At 42.4% G+C, this 12,533-nt stretch overlaps 1 protein-coding gene across 1 annotated transcript in view; it reads right to left on the bottom strand.

The window, feature by feature from the left end:
* The window catches only part of LOC105387629 (inverted formin-2), a 101,733-nt gene that overhangs the window by 2,312 nt on the left and 86,888 nt on the right, over positions 1 to 12,533 (bottom strand). The window contains exons 14-25 of the mRNA XM_048622330.1: positions 7,077 to 7,237; positions 6,551 to 6,739; positions 5,977 to 6,103; positions 5,288 to 5,440; positions 4,258 to 4,455; positions 3,793 to 3,915; positions 3,303 to 3,429; positions 2,276 to 2,401; positions 1,526 to 1,666; positions 1,097 to 1,229; positions 446 to 570; positions 28 to 135 (exon numbers count right to left, since the gene is read on the bottom strand). Coding sequence (XP_048478287.1) covers positions 28 to 135; positions 446 to 570; positions 1,097 to 1,229; positions 1,526 to 1,666; positions 2,276 to 2,401; positions 3,303 to 3,429; positions 3,793 to 3,915; positions 4,258 to 4,455; positions 5,288 to 5,440; positions 5,977 to 6,103; positions 6,551 to 6,739; positions 7,077 to 7,237 — 1,711 coding nt within the window. The remainder of the gene's footprint in view (positions 1 to 27; positions 136 to 445; positions 571 to 1,096; positions 1,230 to 1,525; positions 1,667 to 2,275; positions 2,402 to 3,302; positions 3,430 to 3,792; positions 3,916 to 4,257; positions 4,456 to 5,287; positions 5,441 to 5,976; positions 6,104 to 6,550; positions 6,740 to 7,076; positions 7,238 to 12,533) is intronic.

Raw genomic sequence — 12,533 nt, 5'->3', positions numbered from 1 at the left:
GTTAATACCTAACTACAAATGACATACCTTCAACAGTCTCGATGGCTCGCACAACATCACTATCCTGCAGCACGGCAGGCCTCCAATCAGCTCGGCTCTCTGGCAGTGTGTCCAGAGTCGTACTTCGTTCGCTCTCTGCACATATAAAACAATAACACATCAAAATATCTGATTCAAAACAGATTCATGTCTGATTCCTAGTTGTGATTGATTTTTGGTAATAGTATATCGTCAAGATACATTATTTGGTAATGCTCTAATTACAGTCGTTAGCACAATTTATTTTCAGATGTTATAAAGATTTATATATTTTCAACAAATGTACTCTTGTGTCAAATGATATTCAAATATCAATACAGTCAAAATTACATAAAATACGTAAGTATAAATTAAGTCAATCTGCTAAAACCCTGGAGCTAGGTCTAGTGAAGCCAGGTATACATACCGGAGTCGTTTTCCAAGGACCGCCTGTTAGCCTGCAGACGTCTCGCTCTCTCTCGCAGTTCTGCTTCCCTCTTCTCTTCTTGACTGTTCGCTCTCAACCATGACTCGATCTTTTGCCGCCATTCCCTGAAAAAAGAATCGAATCTAGTTAGTTTTGGGGGTCTACTTTGTTTCATTTATATATATGAACTAACCTCATAAAATGTTAGATTAATACAAGTAAGATTTCACAGATAACCAATGCTACAGGATTGTTGATTGCTAATGTGCGGCCACTACGAGTACCAGTAGCTGAACAGATACATTGCATTCACTTAAGGCCAGTTTTATGATCCGCAATCAGGTAACTTAAACATTGGTCACAAAACACAACCATTAGTTAAACACCGACAAAATTTATGTGACTCACGCTTGACACGTGACTTGACTAATGGTTATTGTTGACTAAGCTCCCATTTCTCCATAGTCGGTTAGATCGTAACCAGGGAAAGGTTGATCAATTATACGTCATCTCCATATAAAATTCTTGACAGATTTGTCAAAAGTCAACCAACTAATACCTGGTTTATGCTCTATCTAACCCACTATGGCGAAATTGGCACTAAGGAACCTATAACCAACCCTTTGATTACCATTATTACAAGTGTCATACTTGGGTTTATTAGCGTTGTCGCTGTCGGGCGTGGGCGGCGCGGGGGCGGGCGCGGCGCGGGGGGAGGGCGCGCGCTCTCGCTCCGGCAGCTCGAGGCGGGCGCGGACCGGCGCGCGCCGCGACCACGAGCGGTCTGGAATGATTATTGGTTTAGTCACTAAACTTTAGTGTGTAGTTAGTAGCCATCTATACTAATAATAAAAGACGGAAATCAGCAGGATGATTGCCAACCTTCGCTTGAACACGGCGCTAGAAAAAGAAGAAGATACTAATATTATAAAGAAGAAAGATTTATATTTTGTGCTCAAAAACTACTGGGCGCAAATCGCAATATAGTGACGTTTATGGACACGGAAAGAAGCAATTCAAAATCTATTAGGTATAACAAAATATCTACGGCTGTCGAGCTAAAACCAAAACAATACATACCCAAACTCCCCCAAGCGCTGCGCTCCCTCAAATCATTAGTGGCTGGTGACGAGTGTCGCAGGAACTCCAGTAGCCCCTCCTCGTCGCCCTCGCCCGGGCTCGCGCGGCTGCGGCGCCGCAGGCTGCCGGTCGGGGTCACGTCTGAAGAGGAAGGATTAGTTTAGTGAATAATGGAGTTGTAAAGCCTCAAGTGGGATTATGTAGTCAGGGCGTTGTTTAAACTGCTGAGCTAGAGACGATAGAAGACGATGCGACAAACGTAGCAAGTCGAACGTTGTTTATTTTGACTAACTTGCATTCTAAGTTAGCGTTGGAGTCAATGAGAGTTCAATACGGGATACTATGATGGTGAGATGAACAAGGCTAGATCAGAGAACAAGGTGAGACCACAAACAGGCCAATATAGCGTGGTTCCCTCTTTAGACCGCTGGACCGACGACCTAAGGCATCTTGCTGGGACCTGGACCAGCTAATAATGATGTTGAAGACAGTATCATTCCGGGCGATGGCGAGATAAAAATGACGCTAGAAAAAGAAGTTAATATTTATGTTGAAGACAGAATCCTGACGCAAAATATCATACCAGGTGACAAGAAGAAGTAGATAATGATGAAGACAGTATCATACCGAGCGACGGCTAGATAAAGATGACGTTAGAAGAAGAAGTAGACAATGTTGAACACAGTATCATACCAAATGATGGCCAGATAAAGATAACGCTGGAAGATAATGAAGAAGACAGTATCATACCAGGCGAGGGCGAGGCGTCGTGCGCGCGGCGCAGCGAGCGGCGGCCGAGCCCGTTGCGGATGTCCAGCAGCAGCGACTCCATCAGCGACTCGCACTCCGACACCGGCGTGCTGCACACGCTGCCTCCTGGAGGAATTATAAAAAAATATATATAAATACTAGCTGTTACCGCGTGCTTCACTTCGCCTTAAAAAGTTTTCCCGTGGGAATTCCGGGATAAAAAGTAGCCTATGTGTTAATCCAGGGTCTCAGCTAACTGCATACCGAATTTCGTTAATATCGGTTTTGACGTGAAGAAGAAACAAACATAAACACTCACAAACTTTCGCCTTTATAATTATAGTAGGATAGCGACAGAACAGCGTCACGGGGAAATTGTTGTTCCGTGACAACAACGCTGAGTCGTCCGACCTATTCACACTAGAAGTACGGTCAGCTGCATAAGTTGCAATACACTTCTGTACCTTATAGGCGGTTCGTTAGATTGACAAGGTACAAATGTAAGAATAAGAATAATATTTATTCAGAAAACTATAGGTAGTATTTTTAAAATAGGTCAAATCTTAATGCTAAAGGTAGGTGAAATACTGCTCTGAACTAGGAAATGTTTATAGCTACTTATGCAGCTGACTGTACATGACAACTGTCCAATGAAACTAACTATTCGCGAGTCGCTCTCGAGTCACTTCTGACGGCCTCTTCGGGGATTACAGTCATGAGCATATTAGGTATGTATACTACATTATCACGTTTGACGGTCGAATGGCGTAGTGGTTAGTGGCCCTGACTGCTGTGCCGAAGGTCCCGGGTTCGATTCCCGGCTGGGGCAGATATTTGTTTAAACACAGATATTTGTACTCGGGTCTTGGGTGTAGATATTTATATTTAATATCTATCTATCTATCTATGTATTTGTGTAGATATATCAGCTGTCCGATACCCATAACACAGGTCCTGCCTAGCTTGGGGTCGGGTGGCCGTGTGTGAGATGTCCCCACATATTATTATATATTATATTATTACGTACCAGGTTTGACCCGGCTAGCGGCCTGGTCCCGCGCCCGGCGCCGCGCCGCCGCCTGCTCCTCGTTGGCGCGACGACGCTCGTTGTCGTGCACCGCCGCGCGGAACTTCGTGCAAAATGTCACGAAGATCTGCGGAGAAGAAGATTAATTGCAACCAAACAGAAACAGTATTACAGACATGGAAAAGAAAATAAATATTGCAATAAGAAGGTGCATTATGTAAGAGTGATGCGTCAGGGGTTATTATGCATGCAGAACGTAATGAACGACTGGAAAGGTAGGCGTCTTTTTAGGACCATGTGGTGAAAATGATGCGTCTAGGTTTGGTTTTGATGCAGTTTTGTAGGGAACAAAATTAAATGATCATGAAATAATGGAGGTTTTTAGTCTGAGACTTCTGATTCTTTCTCTTTGCGTCAATTCAAGAGTAACTAACTCTTATAAAATTTTACTTTTCAACATCGGTATCGGTATTTATTGGCGTATATTTACCTTGAAGCACTCTTCTAATTTGAAGGAGACGGGGTCTTCACAGAAGAACTCTGCCAGCTGCGTCCTGGTCACTTCCACCTCTTCCATGTCTTTAGATAAAGCTGACACTTCCCTCTCTGCCACCTGAGGAAAAAACATTTATTTATAGGTACTTTCGTCAGTTTTTTTCACAAATTACCTCATATAAATTTGGAAATTTTTGAACCCCAGCCTCCAATTTTATCATTATCAAACATTATTACGATTGATCGACCCCACTTTAGAAGATGAATCCTATGATGACTATCCTATTTACACCTTTTGATACTTAGTCCCTAGATATTTCTCTTTTCAGGGTTGTTGTAGTCCTATAGCATCCCAAAGGTTCATAGGTAGGGTCTCCACTCCATTAAAATCCAGCACTATCCCTTATCTCCATTTCTACTGTTTAAAGGGTACCGTTTTATAAATTTAAATAATCATTACCTGTAAGAAATCCCCCATCTGCTCCTTGATATCTCCCTGTGTGTTCGGCGACTGGATCTCCTTCTTCAGCACGCCGACCCTCTGGTCCAGGGTCTTGATCTCGTTGTGAAGTTGCTCCACGCTGGCTTTAGCCGCTTCTTCTAACACTCTGATGTCGTCCGCGAAGTGGACTAGCTCTTTGTTCTTGCGTTCTGCTTGCTGAAAAGAGAATAACAATATGGTTAAATAAGTCACAGAAGTTCTGAAGACAGATCAAATTACATTCGTATACTTCCTATTTCCCCATCGGGTCCAGGGTCTCTTTAGCTTTCAAAAATCTATGTTTCCCCAGCTTTGCGTTAACCACGACTCTATCTCGTTGCATTCAATGCAGTAATGGCTCGCTTGCGAGTCACCTCTGACTACCCTTTCGGGTATCACGTTCAGAGTAATAAACCGTAGCAGCAGACTCACCAGCGCGACATAGTGTATCAGATTCATGCCTGGTTAGCTTGATAACTCATCTACCGGACATCGATCAAAACAGCCCACTACCACTTTACCTTGCAGATTTTAGGAGCTTCTTGTAAAGCTAGATTAACAATAGACTCACCAGCGCGACATAGTGCATCAGGTTCATGCCTGGCTTTTGGCCCGTACCTATGTTTGCCAGCTTTTGTACCAAAATGTTGGTGACTTGCGAGTCACCTCTGACTACCCCTTCGACGATCACAGCCCCGGCTATATGCATGTGCGTAGAGTAAGAAACCATAACAACACACTCACCAGCGCGACACAGTGCATGAGGTTCATGCCTGGCTTATTGGCTTGATAACTCATCCACCGGTCATCGGTCATAGCCAGGCCACTACCACTTTACCTTGCAGATATGAGGAGCTTTTTGTAGAACTAGAGTAACGATGGACTCACCAGCGCGACATAGTGCATCGACTCATCCACGGCTTGATGGCCGTTAGTTTCCGTAGCGAAATGTGGGTAGCTTTCAGGATCACAGCCCTAACTACCTATATGTACGTATCAACACACTCACCAACGCGACATAGTGCATGAGGTTCATGGCGGGCTTGTTGGCGCGGATGTCTGCCAGCTTCTGCAGCGAGGAGAGCTTGACGCCCGCCGCGCCGCCTGCGTAGCCGCCCGCGTTCAGGAAGTTGCCCGCGACCAGCGCTATGTATAGCACCTCCTGCGGGTGGAAATTATGGATAATATTATGAGGTTAGAAGTAGAAGTAGACCAAAACCTACTGGGGATAGATAATATGAGATTTGAAATAGAAGTGGACCAAGAAGTCCGAGGAATGAAAATGATGGATATGAGATTTGAAGGAGAAGAAGAGGTAGACCAAGTAGACATGGGTGGGTGGCATGAAAGGGAATTTTATTGAGTGTGGATGTGGAGTGAATCAGATTAGGTCACTTATGATAAAGTATCAGAGATAAAATGAAGGGCATAAATAAAAATATAAGTATTAACATTGAACATACTGTATGCCTTGAGAGCTATCAGTTTCAAGTGATAGCGAATAAATAAACAGGCGCCAACAGCCCGTAATAATCCCGCAAGAAAAGGCTTCCTCCAACACTGAAAGGTTATTGTCATAATCTCTTCACTGATGGGTTGGAGATCCACACATCTAGGTTAGATCCACCCAACAAACCCTTAACACCCAGAGCAAACATCCGCCTAAACCATATGTAAGTACTTGAAAGGCGCACAAACCTGCAGCGCCCGGGAGCTCATCAGGTCATCTCCGGCGACCAAGATGGCGTTGATGGCGCTCTCGAGCCCGCCGGCCGTGGACGCCCACTCCTCCTTCAGCAGCATGCACTCGATGCGGAGCTTGTAGCTGGAAGGAAGGTTGGTAATGTCAAAGATCAGTATTGAGATTTAACTTTCTGTATCTAGGACTAAAAACCCTTCCTTCATTGGAAGGGAGACCCATGCCTCCGCACTGGGGACGTGATGGATTGTGATGATGATGACCTACGAGTATCTTCAAAACAGTGGATAAGAGCGGCACAGGACGGAAAAACTAGGAGTAGATACCTACTTAAATAGAAGATGATATTTATTTATCTTGGAAACCAATATTTCGCTTTTGATAGATTCTTAGAGCTTCGTTATGTTCAGTTCAAAGATTTGGCTTTTGAAAGGGGATTCAGCAGGTAGGTGCATTTTTGCCCTTCAGAATCAGGTGCATTTTTATGCACATAAAAATAAAATAAATATTTAGGTATAAAGTAAGGTAAGCGTATAGGATGCACCAATAAGTTAGGTAATAGAGTAAACATACTTCGGTAGCTGTATAAGCTGCAGTAGAAACTTCTCAGCATTGCCAAGTTTGGTGACATCTCCAGTGAAAGCCTTCAACATCTCAGACTCGTCGATTTCAGGCAGAATCTTCAGCAGGCCGCGCAGCTTTTCAGTGCCGATGTCGTCGTGAGCTCCGTCGCGAATCATTTGGATGATGTCTTCATTGGAACTAAGGAATAAGTAAGTACTTAAAGTTAATTTTGTGGTTAAATGAGAATGAATATACCTAATTACTTATTACTGTTAGTACGAATTCTGCCGATGGATTTTAAATGTTAACCATACGATTCTCTTTTAGTTAGACCCTTTACAGATAAATTGCCAATTATTTCCGTATTGCAATCGGATGACTGAAAAATCTCTGGTGATGAAATATATCATGCTTAAGCTTAACATTAAAATCCTCCAAAGCATGCTACTCTTTTATTTCATTAGTAACATTTTTCTTTAGCATTGGCCAGACAATCGAGTCCATCGCTGTCAAAAAGCTCCATAATCCAAATTACCTCCTAAACTGCTTCAAGAAGATGTTCACATTGAGGCTCCTTTTCCCATCTAACAGGGTGATCTCTGAAGACTCCTTCCTCGGCTTCCTCTCTCCCGAGGAGTCGCAGATCGGGGACCGGCCGAGGCGGGGGGACGAGCCGGCTGAGCCAGTCGGCTGGATCTAGGGGGGATAGGGAAGATAAAAACGGTAAGTTGCTGTTGTTTTTAATTCGTTCCTATAAGCTTCAGCTACATCGTTCGATATATGGCTGTAATTTTGCCCTCGCTCCATCTAAGTTAATGGCACCCAAAATTCTAAAGGTCCTTGGTCAATTTTGAAGATTTTATTTTATTTTATTTTATTTTACATTTAAGGAAAACTTACAGCTATTAATAGTTGGATAGCAATTAAAATGTATAGCTAAAAGCCAATTATCAGTTTTCACTGATACAAAACTTAATAATAAAGAGCACAAGATTGTACACTCATACTTAATTATGCTAACAATAACTTAACTTGATTCTGTTATTAGACTGAAATAGTAATTTAGTACACTACAATATGATTATAACTAATTAACTTAATTAATCAACAGTTAATATAGTGGTAGGTTGTACCTTACTATATTAAAAACAAGTCTAAATGTATACTTACCTACTTAACTCATACATAGAACTTATACATAAAACAATTATACAAAGCAACATGACACAGACAAAACATCATGGTTTAAAGATAAGATAGCACTACTACTGCCGCTACGCCAAAGACGATACGAATTTGCGTATATAAGTGGCTTTAACCGTTTCTAAACTACTGCCAAATATATCGACCTCGTTTGAGTTGCAGAGACTGTTAATTGCATTACTTGTTCGTATAGAAAAGAAGTTTTGCCGGAAGTTAGTGCTGCAAGCGGGTATGTGGAGGGTTTTGAATTTTCTGGATGGTCTGGTTGGGACATTAAAGTTTACCATCTGAAGCAGCTCCGGACAATCTACGTAGCCTCTAATTATTTTAAATAAGAAAATGACATCGGCTACTGTCCTACGGAGTTTAAGAGGAAGGAGATGGAGTCGTTCACAGCGGTGTTCGTAGTCGGTGTAGGGAATCTTAAATTTAAATCCGATGTAGCGTGTGAACTTCCTCTGTATCTTCTCCAGCCTATTAATATAAACCTCGTATTGAGGGTTCCAAATCTGACTGGCATATTCAAGATGACTTCGGACATACGCGCAGTACAGCAGCTTTACAGTCTTCATTGATTTGAAAGGCTTAGAGGCTCGCATGATAAAGCCAAGAGATTTGGAGGCTTTACTAACAATATTGTCAATATGCTGGTCAAATAGCAATTTGCTATCATAGGTGACACCTAGATCACGCGATGAGAGCGCCCTTGCTAGGTTATGACCCTTGATTGTGTAAGAAGCTTCGAACAAATGTCTCTTTCTAGAAAAGGTAACACAGTAGCACTTGGTGACATTTAGGTCTAACTTGTTACTCGCACAATAGTGGTCAAGTCTACAGATATCCTCTTGGAGACGTAAGGCATCAGCAGCATTGTTGACGACCGCAAATACTTTCATGTCGTCTGCAAAAAGTAAGTGGGAGGAATTTTTAAAACAGGAGTCAATGTCGCCGATGAAAACAATAAACAGCAATGGACCTAACAGAGAACCCTGTGGTACTCCAGAAGGGATGTTTCTCCAAGCAGAAGTGTAACCATTAAGTACTACCGCCTGAGACCTATTGCTTACATAGGATGTAAACCATCTGAATAAATTACCTCTAATGCCAGCAAGATGAAGCTTGTTCAGGAGTAAACAATGGTCTATTCGGTCGAACGCTTTGCTGTAATCCGTGTATATTGCGTCGACTTGATCACCATTATTCAGCTTACTTGTAACAAAGTCACTAAAAATTAAAAGGTTGGAGACCGTGGATCTTTGTTTTAGAAAACCGTGTTGGGCTGGACTAAAGGTATGCTTCAGAGCGCTGTAGAGCTGCGTGTAGATAATGCGCTCAAGTATCTTAGACAGTAGACATAGTTTGGATATAGGCCTGTAGTGCTCGACGCAGTCTTTGGAGCCCTTTTTATGTACTGGTGAAATAAAGGCGACTTTCCAGCGGGACGGCATAATACCTTCATTAATACAGCGTTGAAAAAGTAATGCGACCGGTACACTTAACTCTGATGCACAGTTTACTAAGAAAACGGCTGGTATGGTATCAGGACCTGCTGATTTGGTCAGGTCTAATGACCGCAGTAGTCTCTCAACCTCAGATTCAATGATTTCAACTGAGCCAATGTCACAATTTGAGTTAGAAGGGGCTATATTATTCAAAAAATTCTGTTTAGCAATGCTAGAATTACAGTGGTCCAAAAAAGTTGACTGAAAGTAAGATGAAAAAAGTTCACTAATACCCTGGCCAGTGTCAGAGGTTACTCCAGCAAGAGACATGCAAGAGGGAAAAGTACTATTATTATTTTTACTTTTTAAGTACGACCAGAATGCCTTAGGGTTAGTTTTGATAGAATTTTCAATGTTAGAAATATAGGCTGAGAAACAATGTCGCTCGGTTTTATTAACTCGGTCTCTCAGAAGGCGAAACGATGATTCATCTGATAAATTATTGTAGTTTTTAAACTTTTTCAAATATTTGTACTTTTCTCTAATCATCTTTATGAGGGAGCTGTTGTACCATGGCGGGTACTTTAACCTAGACTGACTATGGGTAGGAATGTAGATATCTCTTAAATCAAAAATAAGTTTATAGAACACTTCAACCGCGTTATTCAAATCAGGTGCGCTCAACAGCGTGGTCCAGTCTGTCTTACTCATAATTTTCTTTATTTCCGAATAATCCCCCCGGTTGTACGAATACCGTTTATGCGGAACACTAGCTAACGGTTTAAAGTTGCCGAATGATGCATTGATATTTAGAGCCTTATGGTGGGGATCCTCGGGCACCAGCGGGTCCAAACAGGCCTGCACCGACACCGTACGGGTGCACTAGACCAGATCTAAAAAACCTGGGGTCCGAACGTAGAGCAACATGGAAGTGTCCGAAGTGTCGTATCTCGTCCCCGAGGATTCCGAGTCCATCTCTGCAGAGGAACGATGGTGCCCTCGAGGAAATCCTCAGTCGGCTCGACCTACTGACACAAAAGCTGGATGTACTGCCCAAACTTATTGCTGATGTCAATGACTTGAAAACCAACATGCAAGAGGTCATTAAAAGCTGCGAGTTCGCATGCCTCAAGGTGGACGACTTCGCGACCAAGCTGGATGACCTAAGCGGCCGTGTTGGCCAGTTGGAGGAAGTCAAGAAGATGGTGGAGGTCTCACAGGTAGCCGTAGACTCGCTGAAGCAGGAGAGCGCTGAGAGAGACCAATGGTCGAGATTGAATAATGTGGAGATCAAGGGTGTGCCACTGAAAAGCACTGAAAATCTTTTTAAGATCGTCGAATCACTTGGTGAGCACACTAATTTCTGCATTTCTAAGTCTCAAATTAACTTTGTCTCTCGCATCCCATCCTTTCATGGCAAAGATAAATCAATCATACTTGGCTTTGTTAATCGCTACATTAAGGAGGATTTCATTGCGGCGGCCAGAGGGAAGAAAAACATACTAGCCTCTGACATCGGATTTGCTGACTCAGATCAACGCATATTCGTCAATGATCACCTATCATCAGGTAACAAAAAACTTTTAAACGAAGTTAAGTTACTGGCGAAAGAAAAAAATTGGCAATACGTGTGGGTAAAACATGCCAAAATCCATGTCCGCAAAAACGAAATGTCTCCCGTTTTGGTCATTAAATCATTGAGTGATTTAAACAAATACAAGTAGTCAGTTACCATATATATAAAATCTCACTATTTCTATTTAAAGTTAACATTTGTAATTGTTCCAAATTGTTTGCAACCTCTGTCTGCCTATCGCTTGACCAATTTTTTGTGCCGCTTCTTATCTTTTGTGCTCGCCTCGAAACCCTTTTGTTCGTGATCGCTACCTGCTACCGCTCGCCCATTACTTGTTTTTTAACAAATCATGCCAATAGTATATTAGCTTCAATTGCATTGCGTATTACGTGTTATATTAGCTTACTTGCCGTACTTGATATTTTTTGGTGTACTAATGCTGTTTTGCCGAACTGTGATTATAATAATTTTACCGACTTTAGTTGTGACTTACATCAATCTTTTTATGCGTTTTTAGATGTTCTGCGTTATCATTTAAGAATATCACTAGGAACTTTAATTTGCGTTTATTATAGTATTGCTGTAATAATCTATCCCCATGAATAATTTATGTGTTTATTATCAAAACGCCCGCGGGCTTCGTACTAAAACTAACACTTTTAAACACAATGTAAGACTTAATAACTATGATATCATAACTATAACTGAATCGTGGCTGCTGGATGGCATATCAGATAGTGAACTTTTCGACGAAAGGTATTGTGTATGGCGCCGTGATCGCGACTATGCAGCTACTGGGCAGACCAGGGGCGGGGGGGTCTTGATCGCAGCTAAGAGTGAGCTCCACGCATCTCGGCGGGTGGAATATCAGTCCTCAGCCGAAGATATATGGGTGACGATTCGCTCCCCCGACACACGGCCGCGCGGTGGGTCACCTAATATCCAACTCTGTCTGCTGTACCTATGCTCCGACAAAAAAGACTTATCTTTCTCAGCGCAGTTACATAACTATCTCACGAAATTATCAGATGTTATTAGTGATAACGAAACGGATATTTTTTTGGTTGTAGGCGACTTCAACATGAGTTCCATAACGTGGTCCCCTTCGCATGATGGTTTTATACCGAGTAATTTATGTGCTGATTATATGGTAGATTTCATTGATGCTATTAATACTTGCAACCTACAGCAGTACTGTGATATCCGTAACGCGCATGGCCATATATTGGTCGCGAAGTCGTCCACCTTGAGGCATGCGAACTCGCAGCTTTTAATGACCTCTTGCATGTTGGTTTTCAAGTCATTGACATCAGCAATAAGTTTGGGCAGTACATCCAGCTTTTGTGTCAGTAGGTCGAGCCGACTGAGGATTTCCTCGAGGGCACCATCGTTCCTCTGCAGAGATGGACTCGGAATCCTCGGGGACGAGATACGACACTTCGGACACTTCCATGTTGCTCTACGTTCGGACCCCAGGTTGCGGTATCCCCTTTCCGTGAGGTTGGAACAGGAGAAACACAAATCCTTGTGACAGTTGGAGCAATTGGCGCCGTCCCCAGATGTCGTATTGCAGTCGGCACACAACATGACTTGATAAATTATTTAAAGTAAAAGGTTGACAACCACTGATTTTTGCTAGCAAAAAGACGAGCGTTCGGTGATACCACTTGTGAGCGAATGAGATGTAATGTCATGAATGGTTTATGCACTATTCAATTAAGTATTTTTCCTTCTGCGTCATTTGATGTTTCTGATTTATGATGTTTTGATT

Source organism: Plutella xylostella, chromosome 7 (genome assembly GCF_932276165.1).
Source record: "Plutella xylostella chromosome 7, ilPluXylo3.1, whole genome shotgun sequence".
In the NCBI taxonomy this organism is placed as follows: domain Eukaryota; kingdom Metazoa; phylum Arthropoda; class Insecta; order Lepidoptera; family Plutellidae; genus Plutella; species Plutella xylostella.
This window is presented reverse-complemented; position numbering and strand designations above follow the sequence as displayed.